Source organism: Macaca mulatta, chromosome 3 (genome assembly GCF_049350105.2).
Source record: "Macaca mulatta isolate MMU2019108-1 chromosome 3, T2T-MMU8v2.0, whole genome shotgun sequence".
NCBI classification, from domain to species: Eukaryota; Metazoa; Chordata; class Mammalia; order Primates; family Cercopithecidae; genus Macaca; species Macaca mulatta.
Window position 1 is genome coordinate 10,713,160 of NC_133408.1, and position 23,402 is coordinate 10,736,561.

Genomic DNA, 23,402 nt, shown 5'->3' on the forward strand with positions numbered 1-23,402 from the left:
GGACGGTCCTGTGCGAATGTTTTTTATAAATTGTGGTAAAATATACATAATATAAAATTCACCATGGTAACCACTTGTAGCGTACAATTCAGTGGTATTTGGTGCGCTCACAATGTTGTGTAACAGGCATCACTGCCCCTTTCCAGAGCTTTCCATGACCCCCAAACAGACATTCAGTCCCTATTAAACACCAGCTCCCCACTGCCCCCTGCCCAGCCCCCAGTAGCCTCCCTTCTACTTTCTGTCTCTAGGAATTTGTCTCTTGGAGAAAGTTCATGTCCGTGGGATGGCACACCATGTGGCCTTTTGTGTGCGGCTTCTTTCACTCAGCATGATGTTTCCAAGCCTATCCATGCTGTGGCATGTGTCTGAACTTCATTCCTTCTTAGGACTGCATAAGTTTCTGTTTCATGTAGACATCACATTTAGTTCCTCCATCCCTCTGTCTGTGGACATTTGTTTGCACATCTTGGCTACTGCGGGCACGAGTGTTTAAACCTCCGTTGCATGCTAGACACTGTTGATTGGCACAGATGGTCTCAGGATGCTGCCGTTGGGTGATTCCCACTATTGGGAATTATGGAATAACTGGAGACCTTTAAGGCTCCTGTGAGGGGAGGATTGGCTCAGACCCCCCAGAAGACAGGAAAATGACCTAAGATATTGTGACTAAAAGGAAAGCCTTAAGCTCTCTAGAGAAATGGAAGCATTTTCCTGGGGCTTACGTGACACAACCCCTCTGTGTTCTCATCGAGCCCCAGGCATATTAATTTCCCACTTCGGCTCTTTGAAGAAAAGTGGCTCTCAGTACCCAAGACCACATTATCACCCGCATGGGGATCGCTCTGGCTGTAGGTGGAAGCTGCACGTGGCAACGATGGTTTCCCAGGCTTTGGGCAATGGGGCCGGGCACCACGTCCTCGAAGAGGGTGGTCCTCAACATCCTGGTGACGGATTTTCAAGAACAGATGAAAGAGAGAGGGATGAAGGGATTTCAAGGTAGGTGAGGGTATGGTGCAGAGTCAGTCCTGGAGACCGGGTGAGGCTGGGGAAAGAGGGAGGGCCAGGGCTGGGGGCCCTCCCTGCTAGGATAGGAGACGTTAGCTGTAAATTAAGCTGGGAAACTTGACCTCACTTTCATTCTTTAACCCGCTTCCCTTTCTCTTAAGATCTGCTCAAGCTTTGGGTCGTAAATCTCGGAGAGCCTCATGTTTCCCTGGAATCATTCCCTGTTTAGTGTACTCATTTCCATGGTGTCCTACTAGGGTAGGAAGGACACAGGGCTTGCAGTGGCGGGGAAGGGGGCCTTGCAGAGCCCAAAGTCATTCAGGGATCAGGGGACTTGTCTAAGGGCCACCTAGAACTTCAAGCCCCATCAGAATCTAACTCTGTGTGGCAGGAAAACTGAGCCATCTGGCTTCCCCCAAAAAGAAAACCAGGCATCTCTACCATGTGGGGATGAAAGACGCTTCCCAGACCCTTTGGATGCAAAGTTACAGAACAACGGCCCCAAACGTGTAAATGAATCAGAAGCACATATATTAAGTTTCTCATCAAAGTACACACTGGCTTTAAAAATTAAAGGGAAACGGAGGGGTTTGGCAGGGTGCCCTCCCAGTTTTTTCCAAGCCTCTGGTGTCTGAAGACCTGTCAGAGGGATCTGCCAAACCCCAAACATCGCTGTGTTCACCCATCCTTAGCAAAAGCATCAGCTCCAGTTTCAAAGAGAAATACCACAAAACCCCGACGAGCCCAATTTCAGGTTACGGCGAGTTCAGTTGTGTCTGGGATTGAGCGGGGTGTGGTGCCAGACAGACCCACGACCACCCTCACTCCTACGACTTGGGGCCGCAAGACCTCAGGCCAAGCCCTCGCCTGGCCCCTGGGGTTTGGACCCAGAAGGGACATCTCCCACCCTGCTTGACCACTCTGCTGTCCTCCCAGGGCTGGGCCAGCCCAAGCCCCAACCCCTTGGTGACAGACCAACCTTGGTGACTGGGAAGGCCTCTGCAGCACTCTTCTGACCCCCTGCAGCCCCTCCTATGTGACTGCAGCTCAGAAAAGGCCTCAAGGCTTTGCTAGAAGCTTCCTGATATGACAGGAACAACCAGAGATCTGGGAGAGGCAGGACATCTCCTTCAAGACCACCAGCCTTCTTTTCTCCTCACTCCAGGGGTGCAGCCCCCACACCCTGAGGCGCGGGAGCCCCCACTGCTACTGCAAAGCCCCATCCAGGCCCTGTCCAGGCCCCCTTCAGGCACAACCTCCTCTACCTTCGGCTGCCTTTCCAGGCAGTGTGGACTGAACGGCTGGGAAAGGCCTCAGGTCTCTCCTCTGGGGAGACCACTTCTTTCCTGTTCTCGAGAATTCATCAGTCTCAGGGGTTTCCTAGAAGGACCAGAGGAAAACTAGGAGACAAAACAAGGGAGAAACCAGTCGGGTCCTCCCAGGTGTCTCCGATAATGACCTTGGGCAGTTGATGTCCTTCCAGCCGCCTCTCAGAAGTGGCTCCCAAGTCAGAAAAGAGGGAGCAGAGGGGTCCACTCCAGCTGGGGCAGCTCGGCTGCCTTCTGTCCCTGCAGGGAGTCCCTCTGCATGGCAAGAAAATGGCATTTGTCGCTCTTGGCCATCCCCAGTGGTGCTGGCAGCTTTCCCCAAAGAGCACTGCTTCCTCTCTGCTTGGAGTTTCTGGGAAGATGCTGGTGACCCTGACATGCTCACCCTTGTCATTTCCCTGCCTCTGAGTGGTCCTGAAGGGTGTTGACAAGGAGCCAAACCGACTCCTATCTTTATCTCTCGCCCCTAACCAGGAAGATTCATTTTTTCTCTATAGAGCATCAATAAATGGTTAAAATGATCCATTTTATACAGTGTGTATTTTACCACAACTTTAAAAAGTGAAAAAGAAAAGAAAGCAGTAAATTCTGGCTTCCGGACATACAGAAAGCAAAATGTATCTCTCTTTGCCGGGCCAAAGCCTCATCGCACACACACACCCATCAGGAGTGGGGTCTCTGATGACTTATTCCTGCCTGCACAGCCGAGGAACCTACGGGCCAAGAGCTAAAGTGGCCTTGCAGGTAAGAGACGCTTCCCTGTTTTCAACGCTTCAGTCTGTTATCTAATTTCATCTTTCCTAGCAGTGAGCGGGCAGGCCGCGCTGCTATTTCACAAATAAGAACACGGAAGAGGCCTGACCAGCGCGTGGCCTCAAGACTTGGGAGGGGTTTGATGGTTCCACAGCGTGGATACGTGTCCAAGCATCACACTGTACCCCACAAACACCGCAAAACCCTGAAAACCAAACGCAGTTAGCATGTGTCACTTAAAAATTCAATTCAATTTTAGGCTGGGCGCAGTGGTTCACGCCTGAAATCCCAGCACTTTGGGAGGCTGAGGCGGGTGGATCACGAGGTCAGGCGATCGAGACCATCCTGGCTAACATGGTGAAACCCCGTCTCTACTAAAAATACAAAAAATTAGCCCGGTGTGGAGGTGGGCGCCTGTAGTCCCAGCTACTCGGGAGGCTGAGGCAGGAGAATGGCGTGAGTCTGGGAGGCGGAGCTTGCAGTGAGCTGAGATCACGCCACTGCACTCCAGCCTGGGTGACAGAGTGAGACTCTGTCTCAACAACAACAACAACAACAACAACAACAACAAATTAATTAAAATTAAAATTAACTTCAATTTTAAAAATCTTGGACTTTAACTGCAGACCCAGTTAAAAACCTGGGACTGCAGCCGGCTCTCGGGAAGAGTGAAGGCCACTCCAGCACGGGTCTGGAGAGCAGGTCCTCCCCAAGGCCAGGGGAAATGACGTCATCCAATCCCCTCCTCCCAGCCCAGATGTAGACAGGGCACCCAGGAGCGGTGGGCAGGGCATGCCCCAGGGAAGGCAGCCTCTCTGCTCCCAGCCTCAGCCCTGTGGTGGCTTCACACCAGCCTGAGTGCCAAGGCCCCCCTCACACACACTCAGGGTGGAAACCTTCCGTTTGTTCTAACGTCCTCCTTGGACACAGGAGGCAGAGCTCTGACATCACGGCCTTCAAAAAAGCCCAACCTGTGCTCACAGCACATGTTTTCATTTAAAATTCTAGTGATTCAAATAAGTAAATACAATAAAACAAGTAATCAATAAGTAAATAAAATAATCAATAAATAAAATAAGTAAATCAATAAGTAAATAAAATAAGTAAATCAATAAGTAAATAAAATAAAACAAGTCCTTGAGTCCTAAGGCTGACATATGTTCAGTTCATAAATTGGTTTTGCTTAATCCACATTCCTATTATGACTTATTCCTCATTATGATTTGGCCAAGATGGCAGCTTTCAGGGGCCCATTTCCACCACCGGTGTCTTCCAAAAGGCCACAGCCACGGTGGCAGGTGCCGAACTCACCTGGAATCCAGGAATATCAGCTTCAGGTCGAGGCTGGCCCTGAACATGAACATGTTACTATACAGCTTGATCTCAGTGATGGCACTGGGCGGCAGCGACTGGCCCACGGCCACCAGCCCCACAATCTGGTAGCAGGAGTCGTACAGGGACATGTCCAGCATATACTGCCTGATCTTCAAGTAGCCACTGCAGTGGATGACCTGGGAGTGGAGAGGGCAGGGTCAGCCACTGGCCGCCCAGAGTTGGGCTGGTGCCCACTCCTCCTGGCTCATTTTCTCAAACGTGCTGAAATTCTCCCAGCCCAGCCTCTCCTCCGCTGTGCAGCCCAATGTGCTGACAGGCACCAGTTCATTGCTTAGGAGAAGTGGAGAGTTGTGCTTCTTAGGAAACAACATAATAGCTGGATGCGGTGGCTCATTCTTGTCATCTCCGCACTTCGGGAGGCCGAGGTCGGGGGATCGCTTGACTCCAGGAGTTCGAGACCAGCCTTGGTGACATGGCGAAACCCCGCCTCTACAAAAAATACAAAAATTATCCGGGCATGGTGGTGCATGCTTATAGTCTCCAGCTACTTGGGAGGCTGAGGAGGGAGGATCCCTTGAGCCCTGGAGGCGGGGGTTGCAGTGAGCCGAGATTGTGCCACTGCACTCCAGCCTGGGTAACCAAACAAACACACAAGACAACAAAAAATATCATAATAAAATATAAGGGTTGTCTTATCCAATTGACTGTACTGTAAGTAACTACAAATTAGGGCTCTGTAATATGTGATGGAGATATACCTTATGAGCTCACTGCCAAGCTGTGAGTAGGTAACACAACAAAGGCATCTGGGGGAGGCCAACCATTTGTTCCACAGTGCTCGCATCAGTGACTGTGCTGCTTACCACCTTCTGATGGGATTGAACTTGGCATCTGTATCACTCGACATGCTGTATCACTCCAGTAAATACACAATTCTGTCAGTAGAATTTTTTTTTTTTTTAGACAAGGTCTCACTGTCGCTCAGGCTGGGGTACAGTGGTGCAATCAGGCTCACTGCAGCCTTGACCTCCCAGGCTCAAGTGATCCTCCCACCTTAGCCTCCTGAGTAGCTGGGACCACAGGCATGTGCTACCATGCCTGGCTAATTAAAAAAAAAATTTTTTTTGTAGAGACAAGGTCTCATTATGTTGCCCAGACTGGTCTCGAACTCCTGGGCTCAAGCAATCCTCCCACCTTAGCCTTCCAAAGTACTGGAATTACAGGCATGAATCACTGTGCCCTGCTCCAGTACAATTTTTTGAAGTCTTCATTTTTAATATACTTTTATTTCCTTTATCTATAATTCAAGATTTTATCCCCTCATAATAGTAAGCCAGAGTGGCCCTATAGAAGCCCTTCTAATTGCTATAGACAAAAGCCATACAGACAAAAATGCAGTATTTCAGTGTCAAACAGAAACATCTGTACAGCCTCGAGCCTCACTACTGGAAGAATTTATTCAAGCTGCAGTCTGTGAAATCTTGACAGGATCATTGTCATCACAACAGCAGTGAAGAGTCTTAGCCCTAAATTCTCTGTTCCAAAACGCTTCCTGCAGGATTTCTGAATGCATTCATCGTCTTTAGGGCTGAAACAAATCTTAAAATCCTTCTAGTCTATTCTCCCATTGTATTAATGAGGAAACCAAGAACAAGATGGTGTTGTGTATCACTTAAGATTGGGCAGTGGACAGTTAATAAGTGGCAGAAAAAAAGTCAAGACCCAAATCCCATCCAGGCGTGGTGGCTCCTGTCTGTAATCCCGACACTTTGGGAGGCCAAGGCAGGAGGACTGACTGAGGCTAGGGACTCAAGACCAGCCTGGAAATACAGCAAGACCCTATCTCCACAAAAAATTTTTAAAAATAGCTGGGTGTGGTGGTGTGCGCCTGTGGCCCCAGCTACTCAGAAGGCTGAAGTGGGAGGATCATTTAAGCCCAGGAGTTTGAGGCTCCAGTGAGCTGTGATTGCACCACTGCACTCCAGCCTGGGTGACAGAGCAAGACCCTGTCCCTTAACAAAAAGACCCAAGCCCTCTGAAGAATGTCTGTTGGCTCCTGGGGCCCCACCATGGCCCAAAGAGGCTCAGTATCTGGGACAAGAAGGAAGAAACATATCCCCCAAACTGTAACAGCACAGTGAGATACAGGTCAAAGGAGGAGCTCAGAGTGGGGTCCAAGAGGGGAGCTGGGGCGGGGCCTTCCAGAAAGAGAAGACAAAAGCACAAAAATGCCCTTTCCTCTCACCCCATCCTCCTCCCTCCTTTTCTAGGGAGAAAATCCTCCCGGAAGAAAGTTTCTAGCAGCCTCCAGCTCATACTGATGGGTTATGATGTCTGTCCTCTGAGGTTGGAGAGATGGCAGTGAAGATGCCTGGGAGGAGGGTGAGGAGCCCAGAGAAGGGACAAAAGGGTTGGCGGGGGGCACTCCGCACAGACTTCCCCGACCCACCTTTCCCTGGGGAGCAGCTGACTCTCGTGCCCTGAGACGCGACCTACTCTTCCATTCTGGAATTAACCAGAACAAGCAGTGGTGTCTGGCAGAGAAGTGGAGCCAGGGAGGAGCAAGGGCTGGGCTCAGAGTCCCAGCTCCGCCACCCAGCCCCTTCTGCCATCCCTCCTGTGGTCCTTGACTACAAAACCTGGCTGGTGCTGCTCATTCCAAAGGGCAGCTGAGATGCTTGAGGGAGCGGCCCAGATGTGGTGCTGCAGATGAAAGCTCTGCCTCGTGCCTTGGAAAGGGCTCTAGCATTACTGTGGTGCACCCGTCATAGGTGGCAGGGAACTTGGTGGAGCATCCCCAGAGGAAGAGCAGTGTCCGTGCTCTGGATACCACTCCCGGCTGCACCGTGCCCAGGATGGGCCTCAATAAACTCCAGAGGCGGCAGCTCCAGTGGGACTGGTCCACATGCAAAGCGCCAAGGTATTAATAAAATCTGCCCTAAGCCATGCTGATTCCAGGTCTTATGCGATGAATTCCAGCCAGCCTGGGACATCCTCCTAAAGCACCAGCTCTCACATGTGCCTCCAACAGACTGTGCTCCATGTTCCTGGAGAGTTCTATGTCAGTGGGGATGACGAGTTTGCGTTCCCGCGCCTTCCTTTCTGCAGAAGCTCTTGAAAACACACAGTGAGGACCCACGGCCAGCTCCTCCCCGCACCCATGACTCCCCGTACCTTGTATCCACTGCAGGTCAGGCCCGCGTTCCTTTTCGCCAAGACACACTTCATTCGAAGAAAGAACGACCTCTCTATCTCATACTCTGCAAGCAGGAGCAAGGTGAGGTTGGCAGCTGCCCCTCCGTGCTCCCCCCATCCTTCTTCCAACCTCACCAATGTGTTCCCAGAGCCAGATGCAGCTGCCAGAGGCCTTCTCAGTGTGCCCAGACCCTGCTTAGAGATCTTCAGCCTTGGCTGAGATCCGGGTGGGGCAGTGGAGACACCAGCCCAGTCCTGGTGTGGCTTCCTCGGCTCTAAAGGAAGGCAGCCAAACGAGGCCACACCTGAGGCCCCTGATGGGCCCTGCAGAGCTCCACCTGCAGTTGCCCGCTCCTGGGAGCTGTGGGCTCCGGGAAGGCCCAGAAGCCTCTAACTTCCCTCAGGGTAGCAGGACTTAAGTACGTGTGACCCAGGCTCGGCAGATCCATGCTTTCACCCTCATTTCTAGCCCCGGAAGGACCACTCCATCATCTCTGTCTCTCCAGGGCTCTGCCCTTCCTACTCACTCACTTTGCTTTTGCAGGCCTCACACGCAAATCTCTGACCTCGCTATTGTCAATGCAAATGTGTCCCCTAAGGAAACACCCTCTGCTTCAGGAAGGGACACCAGCGCTCTGAGACACAAATAGAGAAGGACCTCTGAGGGAGGGTGAGGTCACCCCACTCTAAATAAACAGCCCTTTGGTGGAGGTTAATACATGAATTTTTAAAGGGAGGTTACCACTAGGAATGGAAGCAAGGTCTTCCACCCTCCCTGAGGTCACTGCCCTGTGAAAGCTCAGGAATCACCTCAGAGGGCACCCCCCACCTCCCCTAGTTGGAGAGGCTGCCATATTTTACCCACAATTCCCCCTGCAGTTGGTGTCTGTGGGCAAAAAGCTTCCCTCTAACATGGCTGCCTGCCCCAGCCATTTCCAGATAAGCACGGAGGGTGGAAAGCTCAGGTCTAATAGACATCAACCAGTCATTAACTACCAAGTTCTGGGGAGAGCCCATTTCTCACAGGTTTATCATAAAACAGTGGGGGTCATTTCAGACACAGAAAGTCAGCAAGGGAGCAGCTGGGGAGAAAATGGAGCAGCTGGGGAGAAAACCAAGCACTTGGGGATCTCAACCCCTGCACCCCTCGGCTGGCTGTGGAAATGAGTCAGGTGCGGCCTCAACGCTTTCAGCCCGTGTTGCTTCAGACTCAAAGGCCACAGAAAGGTCTCATGATATTCCCAAGACTCATTTGCTCTCATTTATAATCCCTCTTTCGGAGGTTATGACCCAGGCAGGGTAAAATGAAACCAGGGGTAGCGGGAGAAACACAGTCCCACACAGTTAATATACTGTGCAATTTTCAGGCCAGGCACGGTGGCTCACGCTTGTGAATCCCAGCACTTTGGGAGGCTGAGGTGGGCGGATCACTGAGCTTCGAGACCAGCCTGGCCAACATGGCAAAACCCTGTCTCTAATAAAAATACAAAAAAATTAGCCAGGTCTGGTGGCAGGCACCTGTAATCCCAGCCACTTGGGAGGCTGAGGCAGGAGAATCGCTTGAACCCGGGAGGCGGAGGTTGCAGTGAGCCGAGATCAGGCCACTGCACTCCATGCCTGGGTAATAAGAATGAAACTCTGACTCTAAAAAACAAAACAAAAAACCATACTGTGCAATTTTCAAAAACAACAACAGCCCTGTGTTCTGCAATTCTCTGACACCTGTTGTCTTTGTCCAGCTTTAAACAACCCCACAGTGAAAGAATGTGATTCAGGGGCGATGTTCTAGCCTAGCCCTGATTTTGTTAGAAATTCCCTCTTCAGAGCCACGATTCATGTTGATGTATGTAGACATAACATATCCAAGAATCAGACCTTAGCTACAACTAGGTGCCCCATCTCATTTCAGAAACGAACATGCCAGGCTCTCTCCTTGGTAAGGAATAATTAGACTCCAGTAACTATCTCTGGAGCTGGAACTTGGGGGCCACAGAACTGTCTGCAGGGGATTTTACAACTGCGTGTGCTATTTTGTATTCTCTCTTCCCAGCCCGAGAATGACTGCCCTCCCCAGAAGCCAGCAAGAAGAATGCAACTACTTTTTTTCCTGCAGCCAACTACTCCATTCTCATCATCCTTAAAGCCTCTTCTTTTGCATTTTGTTCCACTGGGGTATTTTGGCCAAGCTGGGTACCATAGTCCAAAGCACACACAAGACCCATTTGTCAAGAGGCCTGTTGGCCTCACTGGATGGTTGGAGGGAGTTAAAAGGCCAGGGCCCCTGGAAGAAGTCCTTCTGTGTCTTCCTAGCACTCATCGCAATTGAAATTTAAGGAGTCATTTGTGTAATGACCAGGGCTTCTTAATGATTTATGCCGCAGCACAAAACCTACAGATGCCTACTTGGAGTAACATTTTTAAATACATAAAATAAAATAAAATATATAAGATTACCAAAAAAGCAATTGTAATGGAAAATAATTATCGAAATATTTCAACACAGTGATATGGATATAAATGTGCTGCTTTATTAATACATAAATAAGAAGATTCAGTAGCAGGTCTCAGAACTCCTGAAATTTGAAGTAGGCATGTGGGCATAAGCAATAAGTTTAAACCTGCAAAACTTGGCCGGGCACGGTGGCTCAAGCCTGTAATCCCAGCACTTTGGGAGGCCGAGATGGGCGGATCACGAGGTCAGGAGATCGAGACCATCCTGGCTAACACGGTGAAACCCCGTCTCTACTAAAAAAAACACAAAAAACTAGCCGGGCAAGGTGGCAGGCGCCTGTAGTCCCAGCTACTCAGGAGGCTGAGGCAGGAGAATGGCGTGAACCTGGGAGGCGGAGCTTGCAGTGAGCTGAGATCTGGCCACTGCACTCCAGCCTGGGCGACAGAGCCAGACTCCGTCTAAAAAAAAAAAACAAAAAACAAAAAACACCTGCAAAACTTTAATATGATATGGAAAATATCTGTGATTTCTGTTGTTGGCAAAAGCACAGGTACTAGTGATCCCAAGATGGTTTATTATCTATAATCAGAAGCAAAGGAAATGCCAAATTTCAACCGGAGGGAACACATATGTAGTTTTCCCCATGAAATGTCATGGACCAACCCCAACCCCCGAGTTTTAGGCCTGGCATCTTGGTTAAGGAGAAGCTTGGTCTAGCCCCGTGATGCTGTAACCCAAATCTGAACCAACAGCAAATGAGGGGAGCAGGCTTGCAACACTTTCCTCTTCTGCCTAGCACTCAACACAGTTTCTGGCCAACAGTAGCAGTGTGATGAATATTGGCTTAAAAGACACAGGTATAAATGCAAATCCCCACATGGTGGGTGCTGTGTGTGTATTGGAGAGACCTGGGCTGGGCAGTCCTAGTCATGCCCAGCCACTTGGCAGATGTGGGAAGCAAAGCCCTGAGTTCCATTTAGGAACATCGCCTTGCTTTTAGTCTGGTTTTTTTCCTCCGGATGGAATACCTTGGAGCAGGTGGTGGTGCAGCGGCTGGTGGGCCGTGAGGACAGCGGTCATCTCGTCGTGGTCGGAAGGATGGATGTATTCATAAATACTGTTGCCCGTGAGCTCCACCTGCCGTGGAAGGGAAGGGTCAGAAATGCCACCACTCCTCTGGGATTGGCGCAGGGGGAGGGGCAAGGTGTGTCACAGGTGCGCACCCTGCCAGGAACAGAACTTTGATCTCTGCTGACAACCCACGCCTTTGCCAAATGCAGAAACAGTTTTCTTTTCTCAACAGAGCTCAGAGCTCTGAACTGTCTCCCACACTGTCTAAAACGGCCAGGGCACTGAGGCTTGAGCTTGGAGCCAAGAGAACCCTTAGCAGGAAGGACCTGAAAGCAAAGGGTGGAAAAGGTGGGTGCCAGAGGTGGGCGGCGCTGCTGGCCTGGGCAGCATCCTTCATACAGAAGAGGGCTTGAAACGGACCCAGGCCAGGGTACCTGTCCTTCCCTTGCTGGTGATCTGAGGGGACTGGCCAGCCAGGAGGCCAGCTGTCCTGTCCACACTGCGCTCCCTGTGGGAGTCTTGTCCACTCTGAGGCCGGCCAGCCAGCCACGGTGGGGGCCCCAGTGCGCCCGAGGAGGATACGAACTCAGACAAAGGCCCTTTCTTCGTCGGCTCTGAGCTGTGCCCTCAGGCGCTGCCAGGCCTCTCTCACATTGCCAGCAATGTTTCTCTGGCCCTCCCAGTCCGCAATGACTGTGCTAATTCTGTGGCTCCCGCCCAGGGGCGTGACTGGGGCTGTGCGTGACCTGCGGGAGGGCCTGGGCCTGGGCCTGCTCCAGAGAGCCTCGTTATGTGGGGATTATGTCCTGGGGTTGCTGCCTCAACAGTCCGACGCCACCTCTTTCCAGACACAGCCCACAGAGGACAGCATGTCCATGTCACTTTGCAGGAATGATGGCCCCGGGAAAATACCCATCATAGTTACAATTTTTACACAGAGGTCCCTGGAGGCCCGAATTCCCGAACTTGAGAACCTTTCGAAATGTTCTCCCAAACGTAAGTACCAGGAGAGGATATGATACAGAGTCTCAACACCTGGGCCTCCACCCACCTTAAGATGGACAGTGGCACAGAATGTTCTAGAAATGACTAGCAGAGCAGCCTTCTGAGCAGTGGTGGGTAGATCCTATTTTTAGAGCTATAATCAATAGTGCTGAGGGTGGCTGACAAGGAAAGTGAGTCGGTGTACCCCAGCATTGTTCAGTGGAGGCCCAGGGGCAGTGGTAGGACTTCCTCCACCGCCAAGAGGAGCCCCAGTGCCCAGCCTGAGAAGAAACTGAAAGCACTGGGAAACCGTCCTTGGGTGGTGAAGGATCTTGGGTGGGTCTGGAGAATTCCTTCTCGACCCTGCCCTAAGGAGAGAGGGTAACTTAAGATAACAAAAGCAGGCTCGTGATGCGTCTTGTCCCGAGTCACCCCCTTGTTATTTTTAGTGTGTTGCTGGAGGTGTCGCCGGGAGCCTGTGGCTCTCCATCAGAGGACAGACAACATGATTATCTGCAAAGCGGCCGTCCTGACGGTGCCACCTCACGCAACAGGACAACCCAGCCAGCTGCTTAGTGGAGAAGTTCTCCTGGGAGCTGCCGTTCCAGATTAGCATCTAGGCCATCAGCTTTAACTTGGGACCAAGGGGTAGTGGAGTGGTGAAGTGATCTGTCGCAGTCCTCCGAACCAGTTCTTCCAATTTGTTAAGATGAGCGAGTTGCCTTCTTATTCAGAATAAATTACACTTCTGGCCTGCTAAGTCATCTTGTCCCTAAAATGGCTCTCACAGTTCTATTTTTCACATTATTCATGGAATGTTTCCTTCCAATATTATGCAAACAGAGCAACAGACAGAATTCTATTAGAGGAATCCTCCCTACCCTTTACTTAACACCCACTTCCCAAGCCTGGCACTTTCTCAATAGATCTCCCAGATGGACATTTGCCTCCCTGAAAAGTTATTACAGGATTTCATTTAAGAAAAATAATAAAAACTGAACATTCTTCTTTCAAGTCATTCCTGTTAATCCTTAAAAAGTTTAAATAAACTGGCAACATGTAAGTCAACCATTTGGGACAGGACCATTTCCTTTTTCCTCAGAGTGGCAATGAATATGCCCTGGGAAGGCCTGTCCAGGTGCGGAGTGACAGAGGCTAAAAAATAAGAGAGCTGTCTTAAGAAAATACATATTGACACTTTGGGAGGCCGAGACAGGCGGATCACCTGAGGTCAGGAGTTCAAGACCAGCCTGGCCAACATGGCAAAATCATGTCATACCAAAAATACAAAAATTAGCCAAGCATGGTGGCATGCAGCTGTGCTCCCAGCTACACGGGAGGCTGAGGCAGGAGAATGGTTTGAACCCGGGAGGCAGAGTTTGCAGTGAGCCGACATCGCGCCACTGCACTCCAGCCTAGGCGACAGAGCAAGACTCCGTCTCAAAAAAAAGAAAAGAAAAGATATATTAACTCACAATTTCAACAGTTTATTTAAAAAATGAAAAAATAACAAAATAAAGAAATGTTATATTGGCCTATCATTTCTCTCTTCCCCATGTTTTTAGGGAAAAAGAATAATTCTGGTTTGCTCAAAGTTCTTTTGTAGAAAAAAGTAACTGATGTGTTTTTGGGAAACATCTTCATATCCTTGCAGAAAGACCTTCCATCTGTGCTTATTAAGGGTTAGATTTGCGTTTTAATCCCAGAGTAGCTTCTTGTGTTTTCAGCGTCCCCATTCTCATCACATGTGTTTGAAGAATGAGAAGGGTGAGGTTGCGCAGATGAAAGCCTTGGTTTTCTGAAGGCTCGGGTCTGTGACAAAATGAACGTGAAAACTCCAGAGCTGTCTGGGAAGTGAAACAGCCTTCCAATAACGGAAATGTCTTTAAATAACAAATTTTGGAATGATAAAACAGTCCTGACCTTAACTCAGAATTATGGTTGACATGGTGTTTCCTGTATTTACGTATCTATCTGTGCTTTTGAACATTGAAAGAAATGTGACTACTTCACATAAAAAAAAAAAGAAAAAAAATTATGGTTGTCGCTATAAAACTCCCTGGGTCTCATACATCAGCCTTATTAAAACAGACCTTCCATGGATATTTTAGTATTTGTAAAACCCCGCTAACTACAAAATGGATAGCTTTCCCAGTAAGAGCTTTTTTATGTCTTGCTGAATAGCTTTTCTTCCTGCCAAGAAAACGACACATGATAAATACAGCACTAAATGCACATATTCTGTGGGGAAGGGCAGAATCGCTTGGCACTCTGAAAATGCACGTTACTCCGGGTGTTTTGCTGAGTATGGTAAATTAAGCATTTTTAAAATAAAATGGTTTGGGTTTCAGGGTTCAAGTTATGTCGACAAACATAATATGTTGTCTTTTGTCTTCATTTCAAAAGTGAAAGGATTAGGTCTTGTACCTCCACACATCATCGATATATTTATGGTTGTTTCTGGCCACAATCTCAAATAAGACATTCTTTTATGTGTCTCATAAACACCTATTTCATACATACCTATATTTATCTGAACATGCATACTAGTTACCTAGATGCGATATAACTGTATGCAATGTGAGTGAGGAAACTTAACTCAAGGATACTTAAAAATGTATACAGCAGCTACAAGGGGCATTTTTTCCCTCCTCCCTAAATAAAAGTAAAATAATTGCATTAACCAAAAAAGCACATGGAACTAAATCATTTAGTAAACATGCGTGGAAAAAGATTGCTGTCCCGACTCTACCTCATCCGCGTAGATAGAAACTTGTCTAGATGTTTTGTGTGTGGACATGTGTGTGAGTGTGTCCACCAAAGGGAATTGCAGGCTAAAGCCTGACTCTCTATTGCCTGACGCTTGGACCCTGGGCTGAGGAGACACCTGGCATTTTATGGTTGTCTCTGTCATTGTTTTAGTACCAAAGTTTGTCAGCAACAATCACTTGTTGACAAGTGGAAACAAACACACCAAAAAAACTAAAAAGCTCTGCCATACGAAGTAGATTTATTTCAACACTTGTTCAAGTAAGGCTTAATAAAAGACTTGGAAAGGAGATGGGCTTATAACCCATAAAGAATCATTTCTATACCCTCAAATAGAGAATTTGGAGAGTTACTTAGTAGAGGTTAGACCAAAAACAAAACAAAAAATACCACTTTGCAGCGAATTTCCACACAATTATAGCAGATCTAGGGGCTTCCATTCTCTATTATCTTTTAACATAAAGTTTAAGGCTGAATTAACGTGAAAGACGTCTTTACTTAATGAGATAATGTCACTGAAGGTAACTGAAAGCTTTTGGAACACAGAAGAGCAGCAGGTATCAGCTATTACTACTATCATTATTCATCAGAAATTCTGTTTAAAAGGTTACTCTGACTACTGGGTAAAATTTTATTAACACTTTTCTCTCTCGTGACTTAAAACAAAATTTAAGCCCGTTTTAATAAAGGTCTCATGCTTGATACATTTGCCTGACTTTTAAAAAATAATCTAAAAGGTGCAAAAATGTTTAAAAGACCAGTTGGGTATTTGACATCCTATTCAATACTTTATTTTGCTATTTAAGTAAAGAAGACAGAAAAAAATACACATTGTGATTCTGCCTAGATTTCCTTCTATGGAGTTAATCATGAACAGGAGGCATATTTGAGAGAAAAGTTTGTTGTTGCTTATTTAAACAGTTCGCCACGGAACGCTCCCTAGACACGGACAAAGAGGGCACGTCGGCACTAAAGTGTTTTTGTAGCTGTGGACTGATGCTAACACAGCCCCGCGGAGAAATCAGAAAAAATCAGTTGCTCTAGGCAGATGATCAGACTTATCTTTTTAGAAACTGTTACTTCTGCTGGAGAGAAAGAGACAATGTATCTCTACAACTTTCTTAGAAAATGGTAGTGCCTAACCCCTCTCCTCTCTCAAAATTATGAGGCGAAGTTTTCCTGCTGCATTATGATCATGAGGAAATAGAGTGCTTCAGCGTGCGAGGCTGCCTGGATTTCCTTGCGTGGAGTCAATCACGAACAGGAGGCAGACTTGTCACCTATCCAATATTCTGGTCCTTCTTAATTATTGTGTTTATAATCAATCAATTCTATTTTCCACTTAAAAAGAGAAAAATAACTACAGAGAGGCTAACTTGGATGGCCTGACTGAATGAACTGGATCTCTTGGGATGTGCACAGTACCTCCTGATGGGCCAAGACATTCCAAATGACCAAGCAGCCCTAATAGGACTCTACTGAAAGCAACTTTGTTCCAATGAAACTGTGGGTATGCCTGGATTTTGCGTTGCTCCCTATAGTTTGTAAATCACAGGAAATAGGCATTTTGATCTGTGTCTCACCACGATCCTTACAGACAGATAGAACAGGCATGATTTTATTATTTAAGTTACAAGGTTCAAGTGGGTTAAGAACGAGCCCTAGCAGACAATGAAAACTGTATAACTGAATGCATTTCCCTTTTTGCTTTGACTGCTAGGGAGCTCAGATCTAAATTTAATATTTGATAACAGTGACTTTACTTATTTAAGATTTTCGATCAGTCATCTTTAAAAGTGTGTGAAACGTTTTGTTGTGTTTGTGACATGACTGTAAGACTACGAAAGGTTTTGTATACGATTAAAAAAGGTAAGTAATCAGGCCAAATCAGAAGTAGAAACTAGTCTAGGTACAACTTAAGGGCCCTGAATAATTCCAAATAGGGGAAGGTAAAAATTCAGAGAATAATAGTAGGTTGGTGCAAAGGCAATTGCAGTCATTGCTATTAAAAGTAATGGAAAGACCACATTTACTTTTGCACCAACCTAATAACTATGGAAAATAGTAAATTTCCTATTTCCCACAGTAGTTCCCGTTCTACAAGTACGCCAATCTCTTGAGTCACATAGATACAAGGGCCACGCCTTAGTAAACTGTATTTGGGAGACTTGGTTTGATAAAAGCAGAAAAGAGGAAGAGAAAAACTTCCAAATCAATTTAATATGTAATTCATTTTAAAGGGCTTTGCCTAAGAAACACGGAGTTATATAAACCCACGTGGACCTGGATGAGGATATCCATACATCGGAAGAGAAGGTTGTAAACAAACAGCAAGTTTATTTTTTAAAAAAAAGTATTGGCAGAAAAACAAAAAGAGTACACCAGATGCAGGTTGCCAAATGTGGTCATTTTGTTTTTCATTGAGCAAACTGAAGCCACATTAATCGGCATGTTTTATTTTGGCTTAACTACATTAGGAGGCGGGTGTAATTCAAATTCCTTCTGGGCCTCTCTGGAACCCATCTGCTGTATCTATCATTAATTCTAGTGTGTCTTCAGTCATGGTGAAAAATCACTCTGATAGTTCACGATGTGAAGAAACAGTTAGTCCCTATATGTAGTTTAAAATGTGGCTTTTAAAATCATCATGCGCATTTGTTAAGTCAGGCACGTGAATGAGAATGATCAGTTACACTCTCCCCTTTCAAACATTCAACGGGCCCAGGGAGCCCCAAATCCCCCACCAAACCCTCGGCTTGCCAGGGAGAGACAAAACTAAGTCCCCCTCTTTCCTCTAAGGAAATGATGGACCTTTTTAAGAAGATGATTTCATCTTTCCAGAAAAATTGGTAATATTCAGATGTTCTAAAGAAATCTTGCTGTTCAAAACAGTAGTAAACTGAGTTTTATGAGTTTCTATCACAAGCATATAAAATGCTTTGCTGAAACGACCACTGAACTGGAAAAAGTCAGGAAAAATGACCCTGAATTCCACGTGAACACTCATAAATCTACCCCTTCCCATTCTCTCTCCCCAAAGAACGTTCTGCGTAAAATCCATGTTCCACATCAGCTTACCTCTTGCTTTATAGCAACTCATAGTACCATGTGCAGACCAGCAAGTGTGTACTGAAACATGTTCCTTTGTGAAGCTCTTTTCAGGGCATCTAGCATTACTATGTAAGCAGATAGTCCAGGTATGGGGCAGAGTCTCGGAACAAAGCTGATGTGGCGAAGACACACTGGTCATGAAACCCCAAGGGAAAAAGAAAGTAAAAAATAAAACGTAATATGAGGAAGAAAGCCCCTGCAGGATGTCCTGAGAAGAGGATTTTGCAATTTGGGGTTATGTTCCTACACAAAAGCAAACACTTAAACAGACGCATTTTCAAGTTGGGCGAGGCTGTCAAAATCTGCTATCACTTCGTTTAATATTTTGGTTGCACAAAGAATTAGGCAATACCCACCTGGGACAAGCCTAAATGGACAGAAGCAGTCTCGGATATATACATGATTTTGCCATCAGATGCTACCACAAAAACAAATCCATCCAAAGTCTGTAAAAGATAAAATGTCAGAATAAGAGATGATCATTCTACACTAGAGTTAAATCTAGCAATGGTACAGTCACTGGGATGGAGGGATGCATCAAATATGGCCATCAACATATGCTTGCTAAATGCAAAAACAAAGCCCACGGTCTTAAAAAGGACTGTAGGAAACAGCACCCAGGGTTTAGTTCCCAGTCCAGGCTCTGAAATGCTTTTAAAGCACTTTAGAAACAATCATACATCCACATCACAAAAATCATGCAAAACATTTGAGAATTCCTATTATGCTCAGTTTAAATGTAGTAGCTTTCTTGTTTGGGTTATTTTAGCACTTAGTACAAATCCGGAGTTCTATGGTACTTAGGGGAAAATCTACCACTATATAGACCATTTTATGTCATAATTGGCAGTCATTTATACCACTAGGACATACGCTTTATTTGCCACAATTTTCTAGTTACCTTTAAGTACCATTTGAATAATAAATTCCGAACACTACCACTGCCCAGAAAATAAAACAAAATACCTGGTTATTTTACCAGACTATGTCTACAGAATTAATTATTTAGAATTTGCAAGAGATCAAATAACCTTTGCAAAATTCGAGGAGGAAAAGTATCAACTTCTGAAAAATGAAAACTACCCAAATGAAATTCTGATTTTTCCTAAGTTGGCTAACCCTCAAAAATAAAGTAAACCTATAAGAGGTAATTAAGACAAATAAAAGGTAATGATTATGTTTATGTGTCGAGGATAAAAAGACTAAATTATTTTTGAAAAAGGAAACTGTATTTTATTTACTCATTCATATTTTAGATCCAGAACCAAAAGAAAGCAATAAAGTTGGTGAAAGACTCATGCAACCCACAATGCTGCCCCCATAAAAAATATTCCAAATTAATTTCTGGCCACAAATTCTATTTTTACAGCATGTAATTGAAACCAGGTTACCTTTGGTTTTTCTAAGCCACCCTCCCCCCCACCCCTAGAGAGGGGGCTAAAAAGAATGTAGTGTAAGTGAATCTTGAAAGATATCCTTGGATTCTGCTGTCTCAAATACAGTTTGCTGCAAAAAGTCTTTGCCAACTAAACTATCATTACCTTCCCTGATGCTAAGGTTGAAAATCAGCATCTTGATTATTAGTCTAACTTTCAAGTTTCTAACTCAGCTGCAAAATATTTTCCCACCTAAACCTGTGGTGTTCCAAAAAATATAAACTATACAGCAATTTTTAAAGTTATAAATGTCTTGGTGCATTTGGCATGCTTTCTTAACTCCAAAATCATTAAAGAGACACATTTAGTGAAAAAGTATCTCACAACCAGCCATCTCTGGGATAATGAGGAAAAGAGGAAAATTATCATAATTAAATTCTAAAAGTTGCCAGCAGTAGCTTAAAAAGTAACATTCTTAATGGAAAATGTTGGGTATGACTTCGTAGCTTCAAATGACCTAATTCACTTACATGTATAATAACTGCAAAGACACCCGTCCACACACTACTCCGGAATTAATTAAAGAAATGTAGCATGCAGAAGTCTGGGGGTGTTGACTTTGCCAACCAGGTTTTCATTGAAGTTCCCCAGCACTTAGTTGTCCCTGATATTAGTGTCACTTATAATATGTAGGAGTATGAAACTTGCAACACACCCAGCTCGGAGCTGGAAGTGAAGGAGGGGGAGCAGAGGCCGCCTGGGCAGGGCTCCCAGAGCGCCATTACCCGCCGCGGCCACACCATGCGCTTTATGTTGTAAAAGCTCGGGGTTTCAAATATTCCCCGGGTCTTCTCTTCCGCAGGCATGCATTTTAAAAACTAAACCACACTAGGGCACTTGGGGCAAGAGAGTTGTGAAAAGATCTGCTTTTTGGAAATGCAGAGCTAGCGGCTGACTCGCTGACCTAAGTCATGGCATCCTGCAGCCAACATTTTTTAAATTATTATTTTAAAGTAAAACACAAAATAGAGGGCGGAAATGCAGAGCAGCTCTCGGTAGGCATTTTTCGATGGCAGAGACAAATGACAGGAGTGGGGGAATGAATTGGGTCGTTGATGAGGCTCTGTAAAGGGCATTTGAAAGATTGGGATCTGTCCCCAGCCAGCGTCAACCGCCCACCTGGAAGTGGCGAGCTGTGCCCAGGGCTACCCCGACGACCCACAAAGCCCCTCTGCTGCCAGGGAAAAGCTGAGGTCAGGGTGGCGTGTGCAGCTCCTGCAGGGTGAATGGCCCCGGGCTCGGGGAGCTAAGCACCTGGCTCCAAACCAAGCAAGAGCCTGGAGGCCTCACCAAGTTCTGGTTATCCGGCTGGGCTCTAGAGCTAGGCCAATGGGCTAACCCCACTCCACCTTTTGCTGTGTGACCTTAGACATGTTTTTTAACCTCTCTGTGCCTCAATTTCCTCCTCTAAAAAAAATGAAGTTAAAAACAGAACCCAGGCAGGACGCGTTGGCTCACGCCTGTAATTCCAACACTTTGGGAGGCTGAGGTGGGCGGCTCATCAGAGGTCAGGAGTTCGAGACCAGCCTGGCCAACGTGGTGAAACCCCATCTCTACAAAAATACAAAAATTAGCCAGGCATGATGGCGAGTTCCTGTAATCCTGGCTACTCGGGAGGCTGAAGCCGGAGAATCACTTGAATCCGGGAGATGGAGGTTGGAGTGAGCCGAGATCGTGCCATTGCACTCCAGGCAGGGCCACAGAGTGAGACTCCGTCTCAAAAACAAACAAACAAACAAACAAAAAACCAACCCCCCCAAAAAAACCAAAAACAAACAAACAAAAAACAAACAAAAACAAGGCAAAAAAGAGAACGCACTCTAGATGGGAAGGGGAAGCCAATAAAGTCCGGAACTGAATGTGGCCTGCAGTAAGCTCTGGACAAGTGCGCCTGTTAATATTCTATTATCGATACTGTCTCTCCGTTCTTGCGCCCCCCGCACACACGCAGCGGCCGAATGCTCTAGAGCTCAGAGCAGCCGGATCATTCCTGCTGCTCCGGCCCTAGCGCCTGGCACAGAGCAAGCTCTGGGTGGAAGCTGCCGAGGGAAGTGAGGTTGGAAAGGACTTGACCACGCTCGGGAGGCGCCCCTGGCCTAGGTCTCAGGTGGCCTGGGGAGTCCTGGGGCTTTCGGCGGGGTGTGGGGGCAGATGTAGGGTTAGGGTAGGTTTGGCCGCAGGCCGCATCCGACATGCTAAGCGTCCATCCCTCCGCAATGGGGACCACCCCTATCCCCAGCCCCCGGCAGCCTCTGGATCTGCCCGGCCCTCCTGGGGAAGGGGCGCCTGGAGGCTGGGGTGGCGGGGTCGGAAGGGAGCCTGCGGCGGCTGCGCTCCTCCCCTGGCGCGGCCGCTCTACCTGCAGCAAGTGCGATCCCAGCTCCTTGGCGACGCTGTCCAGGGGCCCCGCGCGGCTTGGCTGTCCCCACGCGTCTCCTAAACCTGGACGGAGGAAGAAAGCAAATCAGTAAACTGCAGCGCCCAGCCCGATGCCTGGGCGCCAGGCAGGTCACGCGGAACCCCTGCACCCTGCCAGCCCACCCCACGAGTCCTGCGCGTCCCCACGCTGCCTCCCCGGCTCCGCAGCCGCCATCTGTGTTCTCGCCGTCGTCCCTTTGCCCTTGGTGAAAAAAGAAAAGGCCGGGGGAGAAATCCCCGCCGCGGCCGGCAGCCCGGGCTCCCGTGTGAGCCTGCCAGGCCCACAGCTCCCGCGGGTCGCCCACGTGCTTATGGCCCTGAAATTGCCGTTTTATTTGAAATGCCACAAAGTAATCTAATCTGCTTTGAAATCGCCATTCTCGTGGCCAAACGGGGATATCGATTTGACCCGTAAATATTCCCCCAAGGACCCTCCTTCCTTCCCTCCTTTCTTTCCCTGCTTCTCCGGCAACTCCTGGTTTTCCCAAGGGCAGAGAGGCTGAGACAAAAAGTCCCCACCTCCCAGGAGGCAGCTCCTGCCGCATAAAAAGCCCCCTACACGCTACCCCTTGGGCTTCCCAGCTCTCACAGGCGCCCCGCGAGCGCGGTCCTCCTTCCAATCCGAAACTGTCTGCCTGGGAGGGGTTTACCTGGGGGCTCCCCGAGAGCAGACTCCAATCTGGGGGCGGTGGGAGAAGGATGGGCCACAAGCCAAACTGGAAAGGGTCCCTTGTCACATAATTAGGGATCCCCCGGCCCCTCCGCTCAACAGGCCTCCTGCCCTTCCTCACCACCTCCCCAAAAGCTACCAACTGGTATTACACACCAGGGGAAAGAAGGCTCTGCCCATCGGGGCTCCCCTCCTGCTGCACCCTCGGCCTGCCTGCTGCACCCCGTGAGAACCCAGGCTTGCCCTACATACTCCGAGGAAGCAGGAAAGCCGGGCGAGGCTGCGGCGCTTAGCGAGGGCTGGGACAACCCCCGACCCCTCCCCGGAATCTTTCTGCCGGCAGCCTTGCCGTAGACCCTCCACTGAGCGCCGTGGCTGCCGCGCCAGATGGCGAGGGCCGGTGCACCGCCTGAACCCCAACCTCCCCGGAGGACAACACGCCTGCCGCCTCCCGGCCCACGAGCCTAGCGCCCGAACCCTGGCTGCTACCCCTGCGGGGCGAGCTGCAGACGCTGCTGGCGCGCCCCCAGCCCCAACCCACGATGCCCTCCCCAGACCCCAGGAACTTAAGGCCAGGCCCAGCCCCAGCCCCTGCCCCCACTGCCTGCCTTCGTGCGGTGACGCGAGCACCTAACCAAAGGCAGGAGCCTCTAGGCAGGGCCGGATACGACGGACGGGGAACCTGACTAGCCGTGCAGATCCTGAAGACCGTTACCGGGGCCTCAAAGCCCTTCCAAGCGGGCACCCCGAGTGGGTTCCCGAGGAGTCGCTGTGCAGTCACCCAGTCACCCTGGGTTTCTCAGCCTTCCCAGGAACGCCCAGGGCGTCGCGGTTTCTGGAGGCCTCGACCTCTGGAAGCGTAAAATGCACCT

At 48.2% G+C, this 23,402-nt stretch overlaps 1 protein-coding gene and 1 long non-coding RNA gene across 2 annotated transcripts in view; one reads left to right on the plus strand and one right to left on the minus strand.

Annotated features, from left to right (window-relative positions):
• The window catches only part of SIM2 (SIM bHLH transcription factor 2), a 47,657-nt gene that overhangs the window by 15,494 nt on the left and 8,761 nt on the right, over window positions 1-23,402 (minus strand). Inside the window, exons 2-6 of the mRNA XM_015132914.3 lie at window positions 21,802-21,884; window positions 18,363-18,452; window positions 11,100-11,208; window positions 7,599-7,684; window positions 4,401-4,600 (exon numbers count right to left, since the gene is read on the minus strand). Of these exons, the coding sequence (XP_014988400.1) occupies window positions 4,401-4,600; window positions 7,599-7,684; window positions 11,100-11,208; window positions 18,363-18,452; window positions 21,802-21,884 (568 nt within the window). The remainder of the gene's footprint in view (window positions 1-4,400; window positions 4,601-7,598; window positions 7,685-11,099; window positions 11,209-18,362; window positions 18,453-21,801; window positions 21,885-23,402) is intronic.
• On the plus strand, window positions 11,225-18,319 carry LOC144339657 (uncharacterized). Its single transcript, XR_013414916.1, has 3 exons — window positions 11,225-11,490; window positions 12,032-12,138; window positions 12,576-18,319. It is a non-coding gene; the product is annotated as an uncharacterized LOC144339657 (long non-coding RNA).